Source organism: Alligator mississippiensis, chromosome 4 (genome assembly GCF_030867095.1).
Source record: "Alligator mississippiensis isolate rAllMis1 chromosome 4, rAllMis1, whole genome shotgun sequence".
Classification (NCBI taxonomy): Eukaryota; Metazoa; Chordata; order Crocodylia; family Alligatoridae; genus Alligator; species Alligator mississippiensis.
Genome location: NC_081827.1, coordinates 143,902,613 through 143,916,505, shown reverse-complemented (window position 1 = coordinate 143,916,505; position 13,893 = coordinate 143,902,613). Strand labels below are relative to the sequence as shown.

At 48.9% G+C, this 13,893-nt stretch overlaps 1 protein-coding gene across 5 annotated transcripts; it reads right to left on the bottom strand.

Moving 5' to 3' along the window:
* Positions 1–3,167: 3,167 nt before the first annotated feature.
* FOXM1 (forkhead box M1) lies at positions 3,168–12,775 on the bottom strand. 5 transcript variants are annotated; one of them, XM_014606402.3, is made up of 8 exons: positions 12,227–12,771; positions 10,262–10,413; positions 9,483–9,689; positions 8,918–9,046; positions 8,228–8,272; positions 7,224–7,302; positions 6,524–6,705; positions 3,168–5,445 (listed from the first exon to the last, which is right to left on the bottom strand). In XM_014606402.3, exons 1-8 carry the CDS (start codon positions 12,597–12,599, stop codon positions 4,363–4,365), a joined length of 2,250 nt encoding a protein of 749 aa, XP_014461888.3. In that variant the 5' UTR covers positions 12,600–12,771; the 3' UTR covers positions 3,168–4,362. The 5 variants fall into 5 exon arrangements, with proteins under 5 accessions (XP_014461888.3, XP_059582699.1, XP_059582701.1 ...); XM_059726716.1 differs by having other exon boundaries at positions 9,483–9,638; positions 12,227–12,755; XM_059726718.1 differs by having other exon boundaries at positions 12,396–12,429.
* Positions 12,776–13,893: the final 1,118 nt, after the last annotated feature.

Genomic DNA, 13,893 nt, shown 5'->3' with positions numbered 1-13,893 from the left:
TAATTTCTTCTTTCCTCGTAACACATGGTGCCCTTTTCATCAAATACTTCACATTGGTCTAACTCTGCTCTCAGCAGTGAGCAGCAGAAATTCTCTTTAGTTTCACCTAGCAAGTAAGTCACCAATGTACACATCTCATTTCTTGTCACTTAACCTTTTAGGATTTAACTCCTCCCTTTGGTGTTTTAATATAACTGAATAGTGTACAGTATCAAGCTTGCAGTCTTGAACCTTCCAACCCGGCCTGATCAACAGTCATCATCCCCACCCTGCTGCTGTTCCTAAGGGCTGGAAAGGGCCTGGCTAAAGCCTCCAACAGTGCCTGAGTTTCTATCCATTCCCTAATATGAAGTGGCTGACTCCTATCATCTGACCCTCCACTTCCTCTATATAAGACCAGGGAGAGGAACAGGAAGAGTTTGGGCAACTGGGCTTTTCCTGACCTAAGGCAGCATCTCTGGTGACTCTGCCTGCTTTCTTGATGTCCTTCTTTTGTGATTCAGCTTGTTTGTAGACTTCACTCTCTTCTTAACCTCATTTTCCTGGCTTGGCTTGTCCCTGGAATCTGGATGCCCTCTCCAACTCTGGTTTGTACTTGAAAACAGCAAACTTGTTCCGATTGTTCCCCCCAGACCAGGTTACTCGTTTCCTGGCAGACACACACAGTTGCATTTTAATTCCCAAACTGGTTAGCTACAACTTACTTACGTCTCCTTATTTGAATGTACATCAATATGCAGAAGTTTCTGCACTTCTTATAGGCTTCCCCTCTAATTTGAAACAAAAGGGACCAGGTAATCACAAATACGTGGACTGTATCTGTGGACACATCAAATGATGAAACAGGGAAGCCAGAATGACTGGGATCACAGTTAGCATGTTGCATTCTGGACAGGGTAACTCCACAGATACAGAAACATATAGGCAGGGGAGTCTGAGATGAGAAACATTCTCGGTAGAGCAGTCGCAGGTATTGCTTTCTGAAAATATATTTAAACCAAAACATGAGATGAGATGTCTAAAATGTCTAAAGTTGGAATGTTGTGAAGGCAAAAAAGATGCATTTAACTAGCAGGCTGGAGTACCAGACACTTGGGATTAGTTTAACAGAGCTAAAGTTAAGGAGGTCTGGGTTTGTCTGTTAATACTGGGAAGGAAAGTAGAAAAACCAGAGCAACATAAAAAAATGCCCTGACCTGTTATGATCTTTTCTTGTCTGATAGTTTTCCAAAAGACAATGGTTAGAGACAGACCTACAGGATTACTGAAACCCCTCTAGGACGCTGGTGTTCGACCTTTTGGCTTTGCAGGTTGGATGAATAGCATGGGGTTGGTCTGTGGGCTGGATCTCATGTGGGGTCATCTGTGGGGTTGGTCCATAGGCCTAATCCCAATCTGGCTGCATACTAAAGCAATCTGGCCATATGGCTATATTATCCAGCCTGTTGGGCTCTCTGTGGATCTGGAAATTTGGCAGAAGGGGAGCAGCAATTAATGTTCCCCGCAGCCAAATTTCCAGACCCTTGGGGAGCCCTTTGGGCTGGCTGATGTGGCTCTGTGGGCCAGATCTGGCCTGCAAGATGTGGGATAAGCACCCCTGCCCTAGGAAAATACAGTGCAGGAAGCAATGTTCCACTGGCTTCAAGGATATAGAAGGCATCTGTCTTTAACTTGACATTTTTCTTTAAGGTAACTCTTACAGTTAAAAAAAAAAAAGCAAAGCTTTGGTAATTAAAAAGTGGGAAACAGGAATAGGTTGGACTTAGCACTCAGTTCTCTGAAGCCCCTGGCAAAGTGTTGAAAATGATATTACATATTACTACAAGGGCGCTTCCTGCTTATTAGTAAAATAAGAAGGTAGTGCAATAATTGAGGGGCAATTGGTATTAGGGAAAATTTTAGTTAGACTCCAAAACCCCATTGGCTTTCTCTCCTAATGGAAGCTTTTTAGGAATAAGTGAGGGTTGTTAACATAAAAATATTAAAATGGCCCAAAACTCTTTAGAGGCCAGTTTGTTACCTCCAGTCTGTTAACCTGTGAAACTTGGTGCAAGAAGCAACTAGTCTTGTAACATCCAATTATATGAGAAGTTTTCTCAACATAAAAAAATCCTTGTCCACAGGGTACTAACCAATGCCTAACTGATGGAGGCTAGAGAAAACTACCCCTGTGGACATGTAATTCTTTAATAGTCCTTTGTGGTGTTTCCTGCTATCTCACCCTAGCCTCAGGATACTGGATTGGATGGGCCTATGCTGCATTTCTCTATTCAGCAAGTCTCAACACTTGCTTGGATCCGAGTGGCTTGGTGCTTAAGTACCTCCCAGTCTGTCTTTAGTAGAACTCCTTGGCATCGTGATGGGTTGCTATCCCTTTGCTCCATGCTCAGCCACAGATGCCACCATTTGTTTTCTCCTCTTTCCTCTGCTGTGATTTCCTTTGTTCCTTTGCCCTTGCTCCCCTGCATTTTCCATCCACCTCCTTTATCTTTAAACATCTTGTTCTAGTTCTCCTCCCCTCTAAAAGTTAAATGGTGCTTAGGATGGGGAGAAGGAGGTTTTCTTCCTAGCAGAGGAAAAGAAAAGCTTAGGCCAGCTACTGCCTGGGTCTTCCACCCGGACATCTGAACTAGACACATCCCTTTTAAGTTCACTCATGGCCTTCTATCACTATAGCATCAGAGCTCATCACAAACTCTAATGAACTTATCCTTACAGCACCCCTACAAGACAGGGTAGCACTACTATTTCCATTTTAAAAGAGAGAACAGGGAACACAGGATTGTGGACAACTCTGGCAGAATATGAATGAAATCTAGGTGTCTCTCTGCAGACTAGTTCTCTAACCCTTGAACAATTTTTCTTCTCAAAGTAACATCCATGCTAGTAGGATTGCTCCAGATACAGGCAAGGTAGAACTAAACTCATCCTTCTTCCCCACAACCCCCCATTTTTCCCCCCTGATCCAATTACACTCTAAAGCAGGCTAGAACCTGGTTGCAAAGCTGGGTCACAGGACTAGAGCATGAGCCTCAGGCACGTGAAATTAACTGCTTGTTGTAATTTTCTACCCCGAGTGAATTGCCATAAAGCAGCAGCATAAAAGGAGAAAAAAATGGCGATGGGGAATAGGACCCTTAACAGCAGCAAAGACAGTACTCAGTGGAGCATTTTTACCCTGGCTTTATACAGCGAGTAGCAATTGGAGGCAGAAACAAAGCTTGGTGACATACAGCTGTTTTTGAACAGGAGAACCAAGGTAAAGTATTTTATGGCACTTTCTGCTTTTATTATGTCAACTCTAGAGAACTGGGATCAGCAGCCTTATTACGTACTTCAGCGAGAGAAACACAAGTAGTGTATTTCATGTTTCAAGAGACCACTTTTTGCGTGGAGATTTCACTGTGCAATTATTCTCTTAACCATTTCAGTCAGTCTCGCTGATTAGGGCAGTTGGAAACAGCCCAGCAGAAGTCAGTTTTAGCTACAGCAATAACTCTGGCTAGGTGTTTAAGTGGGCTGTAGCATCAGAGAAGTCAGAACTAGATTTAAGAGAAACTGTTTTCCTCCTCCATAGCCAGGAAGGATGCAACTATGAGAAGAAGACTGAGCAAAATGTTTTTTTCCTGGATCCTAGAATTAAAAAAAAACCGTGATAGAATGTGGAAGTGATCTTTTAGATATCTGCCCCAAGTAACATTTAGGACCATGGGTTTATATACCAGTGTGTTTCGGAATTCAAGGAAGACCTAAAAGGGTAATCTTGAGGCCTCAACAGGAGATTTGAGTGGGAGAGGGAAAAGGGGTTGGGAATGACAGTATAAGCCAAGTCTATTACCGCCCAGCTCTACTCCCATAAAAGACCTACAAGAATAACGTTACATTTATAATTACAACTAATTTAAGGAATGTACAATATTTACAGAGGCATTAAGCCTACAGACAAGACACTAAAGAAAAATGCAAACAATCTGTATTTTATGACGAATAAGTTGCTGAGGACAAGGTCTGGGATTTTTCTCTAAGCCACAGATATATGAGGGACCTGTCTTTACTTCCTCCAGGGTGTCAGGGCCATTTAGCACCCACCTGGAGATTTTCCCCTTCAACAAGGAACTTCAATAACTCAGGTCTGTGCTAAGAGGTCCCAGCCTGCCCCAGACCCCCATCTATTGCAGCTCATAAAGTGAGCTTATAGCAGCAACCAAGCAGGTGTTGGCACAGCCCAGTGTACCTTGTACAGTGTGGAAGTAAGTCAAAGCCAACCTATGGGATCTGCCTATCCCATCTGAGCAAATCTCAGTAGAGCCCAGCATCAATTGCAATGTAGGAATAAGTCTCCAGGTCTCAGCTCAGGTCAGCCTATCTCAGTTCAGGAATGAGCTGGGACCAGCTAATATCTGTTGCCAGGTTGTCATCCTCTAGGCCTGGAAAACTGATGTCCAGCAGGATTTTGCTCAGGCTGTCGTTCATGGTGTCCAAGACCAGGCCCTCCATGAGTGAGCGGTTTTCTGGAAGGCCAGAAGCTGGCAGTTCTGGGGATGACAACTGTTTGGTGGATTCAGGATTGGAAGCAGGAGAGCTTGTGAGTGGCCCTGAGACCATGTCATTGGATTCTGTATTGAGAAGCTCTCGGGGGGACTCAAAGAGAGGGTTCTTAAGTGGAGTGCTGTTGAAACCCAACAAATCCAGGTTCTCTTGAAGGGATGTGAATGGTGCTGTAAGTGTTCTCACAGGGCTGAAGTCCAGGGTGCTGTTTTCCTTAGCAAGCGGTACAGATCTCCAAGGGTTGAGCCCCCCCATTGGTGGGGTAGCAACTGGGACTTTGCTGGGGGTGGAAGAAATTGGCAGCTTGCAGAACATCTCCTTGACAGGTGTTTTAAAGGGACCACCTTCTTCTTGGCAACAGCTCAGCTGTGACATGTTTTCTAGAGGCTGGGTTTCCTGCAGGTAGAGAAGGTCTGATGCCAGCCTGAAAGAGTCAGAGCTACTGCTCTCAGGGAGAACTAGGAGAGGCTCTTCTGAGCAAGGCAGCACTAGGCGCTGTTTCCTTCTTGACCTGCCCATTTCCCGCCTTTCCCGTCTCTTTATAACTAGTGTGTCAGATATGCCCCGGGGTGGAGACTTCAGTATGGTGAAATGTTTTTCTTGCTTCACAGGTGGTACTGGGAGGAACAGGCCTTGTTCTTCGTCAGCCTGCACTGGCTCCTCCTTTATAGAAAAGGCTGCGGGGAGTGGGGAAAGCCATTCATCAGGACATGAGCCCTCATGCTCCTCCTTTATGTGCGGGGCTTCAGGGAAGGAAGCTGGTTCTTTGCCAGTCTGAGAGAGATTCTCCTGCATTGACTGGGCTGAAGCAAATGGGGATGGCCCTTCCTCACATTGACTCTCCTCCTTGACAGGCAACATGGGCAGGAAGGGGGATGGCTCTTCAGACGACAAGATCTGCAAAGGGAGCACAGAAGGGAGGAAAGATGTGTTAGCATGAGAAACCACGGGTCAAATACACATCCTTCTTCCCCCCACAGGGAATGCAACAGGGAGAAGGCAGTGGAATAGGGGAAGCTCATCCCTTAAATCAGCAGCAGTAACAGGGCTTGAGAGGCCTGGAGACCGATAGCAAGAGAAGCCCAAAGAGCCCGTGGGAAGGATCTTGGTGTAGAGCACTTACAAAAGGTGTCCCTTCAGAGCAAAGCTCCTAGGGAAGGGCAAGACTGAATATAGAAAGAGTTCAATGGGACAGGGAGCAATAGCTTCCATCCCCACACACACTGTAGCCTAATGTGAAGCCTAAGGATCAGTTAAGGGACTGATGTGACTCCATTAGAAATGTAACTTTACATATAGGCTAGGAAAGGTATTAAGGCTGCAAGAGAGCTGGGAGCAGAGCCAGTAAAATGCCATGAAAAAGGACCTTTACTGCCAATTTTCTTCCAGGCAACAGTAACTGGAGAATTAACAAAACATTACTGCTCACAAATGCTCAGCCCTGAAACCTCTAAAATGAGATGGCAAAGTGTGTGCAGAGATACTCTGTCAAGAAAAGACAAATCACTGCAATAAGAACCTCTCTTCAAAGCTGTTAAGCACCAGAGAGAGAGAGAGAGAGAGAGAGAGAGAGAGAGAGAGAGAGAGAGAGAGAGAGAGAGAGAGAGAGAGAGTGTGTGAGTGTGAGTGTGAGTGTGAGTGTGAGTGTGAGTGTGAGTGTGAGTGTGAGTGTGAGTGTGAGTGTGAGTGTGGGCGGGGGGGGGGGCGGCATCCTCATGCCTGTCTGCTTCATCCTGGCTGCACACTGGAGTTGTTGGTTCACACCCCAAGTGAAGGGTAAGCTGAGTTCTTATGACAAGGCAGCTAATAGCCACCCTGGGAGAAGACAGCCAAGTGCTGGCCAGTACCAGTCCTCCCTACTCCCCAAGCATTGAGGTTTGACAGCAGGGAAAGGGTGCAAGGAACAGATGGCACAAGAAGCTGGAAGCAGGAACAACTGGGCCCATCTGGAGACCAAAGCTAACCAAACACCAACCTTGGGAGCAATGCGTACACGCTTGCTGCTCCGACCTGTCTCTGAGCTGTTGAGGGAGGCTCCCTGGGCCACAGACAGAGGTACTTTCACAGAGGACTGCAGAACAAGAGGCTGGCTTACAGGGAACTGGATGGGAACCAGATAAGAGTTGACACGAGGAAGCAACGGCTTCATCTTTCGACCTGGAAAGGGTCAAGAAAGGGTCAGCTGGCATCTTGCCGGAAGAAGGCTTTTCACCTCCAGAGGCCCAGGCACAAAGCTAGGGAGACCCAGGAGCTAGGGAGATGGAACCAACCTCAATCCCTCATGCTAGAAAATAACCAATTGCAGGGATGAGGCTCACACTCTCCCTGCCTTTTCTGTTTGGAGGTTGGGGCGATAATGTCCTAAGCTTAAACCCAGGAGCCCTGGTGAACAAGCACAAACTGAACCCCAGTGGGCCTCTCAGCACACCCTGGGCTCAACTCCTGCTCACTCTGAGCACCTATTACTCCCTCTCTCAAGACATTGCCTCTCAGATGTGGCAGCACAGCCCTCAGCTCCAAATCTGTCAGACAGGAAGGGCCATGGGAAGCCTGCAAGCAGGCCAAGCTGAACAGCAGTTTGTTTCTGGGCTAGGAATGACAGCTTACATTCAAAGTACCCATCATGCAAGTTAGAGCCCTGACTTGCTCTCTGGCCTAGATAGATGCACACTCACGCGCATTCTGTGTTTCAGTTTTGCTGCAGCTGCTGCCTCCCAGATTCTTCTGGAGTTCGGAAATGTGTCGCTTTTGCTGCTATGGTCGTTGTGGGAAAAAGAGGGGAAAAAGTAGAGTTAGGGAGAAGAACCCATCTCTATTCAAATTGCCTCACTCAGGAATGTGGATCCAGAGGCCTGTCCTAAGCTAATGCAGAGAGAACAGCTGTTACCACTCAGTGATCATGCTGATGGCTGTTTCTGTGCCACCTCCTGTTGCATAGCCATGTCATCTCTCAGCCAGTTGCCACCCAAAAGTCTTGTAGAAAAAGAGATCTGGCATGACAGTTTCTCTGGCTGTGGAGTGACATGGTTCCAGTGTGTCCTTACTGCTGGAGGAAAGGTGAAGAGCACAGCTTTATTGCGTGTTTTGGACAAACTGCAGCCCCAAATGCTTAAGTGGAATAGCAGAGGGAAAGAGGACTTGGTTTAAAGCAGGTGAAAAGAAGCATAGGTTTGGAAAGATGGAGGCATCTCCAGTTAGCTTCCTGCATATCCAATATCATTAAGCTACTCGAAGGAGTTGGCAGGATGGAAATTTGTTGCTAAGTGCCAGACTGCTACTAGGATTCAGAAGGAGAAAGGGAACGCACAGATTTTACTCTTCCTGGAGCTGCACCCCCAAAAAGGAGTAAAGCTGGTAACTAAGGAGACCAGGTTTGTTCCTGAAACTGGTGGCTGGGCTGTGTTCTCTGGAGATGAACTTCAGGTCAGTTCTTCAGCTGTAAGTTCCAAGAAGTCCCCAGAGAGATGCCCATGCTGCTGCAAACTTGCATCCATAATTATCAGGTCTGCATTTTCTGCAGGCAGTTAGAAAACTCGCCCTCAGTTTTCCCAGGCTGTAGACATGCCTCCTGTCCTCGTGAAGGGTGACCTGTTTCCCCTCCCAACTATTCTGTCCTTTTTCTGCAGTGACTGGCAGGAGGTAAAGCAGCTCAAGCCCCGAGCCAGAGGGAAAGTCTTACTGATTCAGAGTGCTCAGGCGACGTTGGTGACCCCGCATCCAGTGGCTGGTGGCAGCAAGGCATCAGGAAGGAGAAAAATAAGAGGATGTTACCAACCAAAGGGGGAAAACAACTGCGACATTTAACCTGGTTCCCATGTTTGAGCAACTAACCACTGAACATGCACATCTACCACATAGAACATGGGAAGAATTCACCACACCTATTCTGAGATAGAAATGGAGAGAGCTTCCCTTTTATAATGCTTTCACAAGATGATGCTGTTCTACAGCTCCCAGACAGAAGGAAATTCTGCCCCTGTCCCGTCAGAATTAGGAACTGCAGGAAGAAATAGCTCGAGTCCCACTGTAGGTAATGCAAGTCTGCACTGGGAACTTGCCTCTGGCTCTCGGAAAGTGTATGGCCAATAGCTTGACCTCCTTCAGGATTCACGTGCCAAGGCTGGCACAGTGCCCAGTGGAGCCTTGCTTCCAACATGCTCCAGCACATCACTCCTGACCAAAACAAAATGCCTCCTACTTCAAATAAGGAACCCACCATTTCTCAAGTTAAATGACTTAGTTGAAGCTCTAAAAACACAGGCCATACGTCAAGGCAGCTTTACCTCCCCGCTAAAGTCAGCTGCAGCCAAACATCCTGGAGTTCAGGAATCAGGAAAGCCATCCTGTTCCCTTCACAGGAGGCACTCACCTTAAACACCTGGTCCAACGTGAGATAGCGATTGGCATCAGGGTGTATAGTCCAGAAGGAGATTTTACCATTAGCAGACGTCTCACGGACAAACATATCATGAAGGGATAGGTTGTGTCGGATAGAATTCTGGAAAGATACAAGACATCTTAGGGCTTTTGATTACAGAGTGCAACTAACATCCTCAGACACTACAGTCCAGGGAGCGAAGCTCTGCCCATGGCAGACTTTGATCCAATTTATTTACCATATGCTTGGTCTTCTTAATCACAAAAGCTGCTTGCTCCCCTCACATTTAGGAGCCCAGCTCCCAGCCTAGTGATCAGTTATCCTCTCCCCTGCCTGGCTAGAGCAGGAAAGAGAATGGTGGAGAGGTTGAAACAGAAAAGGGAATGTCAGGAATAGAAGGTGGCACTTTATAAAACTATTTTCTATCCTGTTTCACAGGTTGATGCTTTTTGACTGGGTAATTGTTTTTCTATTTGCATCCAACAGTCCCACTATAGTCACCCTGTTATCTGACCTCACCCACACAAGTGGACATGACTGCTGGACAGCATATTACCTTCCAGCCTGGCTTGGCCACATGCTTGAAGTAGGGGAAGTGATCCTCAATCCAAGTGTAAATGTCCTTCAGGGTCATACGTTTCTTCTCAGTGCTGTTGATGGCAAACTGGATCATGGCCATGTAGGAATAGGGGGGCCGTTCTGATATTGAGTCCTGCCATGAGGAAGTGGAGGTTGAAGCAACAGCACTAGAATCCTCCTCTATCTGGGAGAGAAAAGGACACAGTGATAGTTGCAAGTTAAGGAATTTGAAGCCTGCTGCACAGCTCCACATTGAATTGCAGAAAAATAGAGCTGGAAGGGACTACAGGAGGTCATTTAGTCTAAACCCTTGTTCAAGATAGGAGCATCCCTATCTAAAATGCCTCATCCAAGTATTTGTCTAACATGCTTAAAAGCTTCCAGTGAAGGAGATTCCAAAACCTTTTCAAATAATCTTTTCCAGAGTTTAACTTGCCTAGATTGGTTATTAGGATGAACTTTCTAACCTAGATTTCCCCATCTTGTAATTGAAGACCACTACTTATTGTCCTGTTCCCAGTGGATAGAGTCTCCGTCTTCTTTATAAGCAACTTATTCTTTGTATTTGAAGACTGTTATCAAATTCCCCCTCAGGTTTCTTTTCACCAGATTAACCACCCTCCTTCCATGGGGAAAAGGCTTGTGTTATGTCTGTCGCCTCCAAGGTTTCTCACCTATGTATCCCATCTCCTTCCCCTCTCCAGAGGTTTCCTCTATCTTATGCTCTACTCCTTTCATCCCTAGAGTGCTTCTTACCTTGATTCCCTCCACCTGTACAGGGGTCTGGTTCTCTTTCTCCATCTCTTGTTTCACAGTGGAAGGACTCAGGCCATCAGAGCTCATCCTTCCCAGCCACTGGATGTTAGTTAGGCTGTTATCCAATGCACAGCTTGTCATCTCTCCACTGCCTGCAGAGAAATCGACCCAGAGCATTGCTCACTTATCTGCAAATACATCTCAGATGCCTTGAAGGACACCCCAACCAGGAACCTCAAAGGTATCTTCAGTGCCCCCTTAAGACATAGGTACACAATAGCACTACAAAGCTAAACAACCTTGTGGAAGTAGCCAGAGTTTGTGGTTTAATTATGGATGGGCCCTACTCCCAATTTGTAGCTTCAAGCCTAAAAAGCTAGCTTTAATTGGAATCCCTCCTCCCACCCTGTTCCTTGAACTAAAATGAGTTTCTGCTGAAAGCAACTCTTAACAAAAAGAAATTCAGGCATGTACTAGCCAGAGGACTAAACTTAGCAACAGAGGCCATGAGAAATAAAGACATGCACTCTACCAGCAGAAGCCTGGGAAGGACCTTAATGAGCTCAGCTCCTGGCAGGGATGCATGTGGTGGAGGGAGAAGGGTGCTGGCCTTCCTACTCTAGTTTGACCTCTTGCAATTACTTGAGCACCACCTCTTTCCTCAGGTTCTAGCTCACAAACATCCCAAATTGTAACTGTTCCATGTGAACTGTTCCATCTCCTCCATCCCCTAATGCCTGGAAAAGGAAGAAAGTCTTTTCAACTTTCCTTTCTCAAACTGCTGAAAGTGGTTGCTATTCTACCTGTCTGCCAGGGGCTCTTGACCATTCTGAAGGAGGTGAAAACATCCCACTTGCTCCTTCCCAAACTTCATTTCTCCATGTAAGCAACTCCATTGCCTGCTGCTCACAGCTTTGCCAACCTGCAGCATCTGCCCCAGGTTGATGTGATTCTCAAGAGCACTAAAGTCTGACTGTCTGCAAGGGCCCTGAACAGCAGTAGCAAAAAGTGAATACATTTATTTTCCTTAGTCTAAGAGCCACATGCAGCAGCAGAGCTACTACCTACAGACTGTGGAGCACCTGTACTGAGGCACATTTGCACATGTGGGAGTTTATCTACCAGCACACACATGAGACAGAGGCTTCTTTTTGTTAGAAGAGTGTATTTGTCAGCAGGCAGTGGTTGAGGTAACCCCATGGGGAAGAAGCCCAAATGGCCATTCAAGTCCAAGCTGAGAAAATATAACCTTCATCCCTGGTGTGGCACGGACCAAGTTTCTTCACGAGGGGGTAGCAAGGAAGAAGCCGCAGCTGCCAGTCCAAAAGCAACAGAGATCTCCCTTTCCTGGTATCTCTAGCTATGCATTTCATAGAAATCATAGAAAATTAGGGCTGGAAGGGACCTCAGGAGTCATCTAGTCCAACCCCTGCTTAAAAGTAGGACCATCCCCAACTAGATCATCCCAGACAGCTTTATCTAGCCAGGTTTGGAAAACCTCCAAGGATGGAGCTTCCACCACCTCTCTGGGTAACCTGCTCCAGTGTTTACTACCCACCTAGTGAGAACATTCTTCCTAATATCCAACCTAAACTTCCCTTGCTGCAACTTGAGACCATTGCTCCTCATTCTGTCACCACTGAGAACAGTCCAACCCCGCTTCAGGTAGTTGAAGGCTGCTATGAAGTCCCCTCTTCTCTAGACTAAAATGGAGTGATGTCAAGTGCCCAGCTCCCCACCTGGCTCCAGCCCCACATCTCCTAGCAAGCCTGAAGCCCAGCTTCCAAAAAACCTTTGCTCTGCTTGTCTGGAGTGCCCAGCCTGTACCGCCAGCCCCAACAAGCCCCGGGGGGAAACAGACCACTAAGACTCCGGCACTCAGGGCCGGGACTCCTGCCCCCAAGCGCGGCCGGGAGCTTCCCCGTACCACCCCCGCCCGCCGCAGGCCGCGCAGAGCCTACGTACTGCTGCCGGCCTGGCCCTGGCCCGGGGGCCCGGGGTCGCTGCCGCCGGGGGGCAGGCGGCGCGCGGGGCTGGGGGCAGAGGCCAAGGCCGTGCCCGTGCCGCCGCCGCTGATAAGGATGAACTTGGTGGGCCCGTCGCTGCCGCAGCCCTTGCCCTTGGCCGTCAGCACCTCGATGACGCTGCGCAGGTCGGCGCCGGGCGGGATGGCCACCACCTGCGTGCGCGGCAGGCTCGGGTGCGCCGTGACGCGGATCCCCGCGCCCGCCAGCTCCGCCGCCGCCGCGCCCGGAGCCCGTCGCGGCGCTTCATCACGGGCGGCGGGCGGCAGCCGCCGCCGCTTCAGGATCAGGGGCCGGCGCGGGCTGCTCCTCATGCTGGACCCGCGCCGGCGGTCGCCATGGGCCGAGCCGGGCCCCTCCCCCGCGGGGCCGGGTGGGGGGGAGGGGGGGGTCCGCGGCCGCTTCCGGGCTCAAGCGCTGCCCCTGGCGCCGCCGTTCGTGTCTCCGTTTGAATTTGGCGCCCGGCTGCTCGTTGGCGTCACGTGCCGGCCGCGGCCAATGGGAGGGCGCCCGAGCGTTCCATCCGGGGCGCGGCCAATCAGTGCTCGCGGCGGCTCCACGCAGATGGGAGGGGGTGCGGACCCGGAGGCAGGTGGCGCGGGCGGGGCTCAACTAACAGCCACCAAGCCGGGACCGGGGGGCAGGACCGCCCATAGGGTTGGTAGGGCCCGTGCCGGGCCGGCTGACGCTGGGGGCTCTTGCGGGCGGGCTCTCGCGGGGCGGTAGGGCTCGTTCCCGCAAAGGAAGGACGTGCGGAGGGGGCGGGTCGCTGCTCCGATCCGGCCGCACAGGGGTACGCAGGTGTGGCCCTGCCCCGTTTGGCTCTGAGGGAAAAGGGGCATGAGGAAAATGGGCAGTAGGGCGGGGCCGGGGGCGTGGCGACATTAACGGCCGCTTGCTCCTCAGCAGCCGAACGCCCCGCGGCCAGGTGCTGTGGGTCCGGGGGCCGCACGCTGAGCACGGGTGGGTCTCAGACGTGCCCACCTCGGCTTTTATATGTAGGTTGGGGAAGGAAGTAAGTGTCTACTTTGGTTCCTCAGCCGTGAACAAATAAATAACTGATTGGACCAAAGAAAAGACCGTTGCCTCTGTATGTGCAGAAGAGGCAACCCACACAGAAGCTGGCGCAGCACTTCAGCAAACTTTTCTGTAGCCACCTAGTTTGGTGGTTTCACATTAAAGTGTTGGTGGGCAGTGTGCACCACGTTACTATTTTCTTTTGTTTTAAAGGATTTCAACAATGTAGGGATTAATGTAGGTTGCCATTTCTAACTTAAACTGAAAAAGTCATCAATTTGTATCCAGCCTAGCTCTGTGTCTGTAGAGCAATGTATTTATTATTCCAGTCTTCATTAGAAACAGTTCTTTTCAGAGAGCTTAGGCACAATCAGAAGCATTACTTTTTAAAAGAAATTCAAGATTGCTTGGTGGCCTCAGGTCCCTCCGTTTGTTCTTTGCAGATCTGGGAGTAGCTGAGAAGTCTTCCTCTTCTCTTGACTAGCTCCAGCAAGCATCATGAAGTCTCTAAGTGGCTTCCTCAAGCCTTTTGATGCCTCCAAAGAAAAAATGCACCCGCAAGGCCAAGAAGCCAGAGCTGCTCTTCCTTGA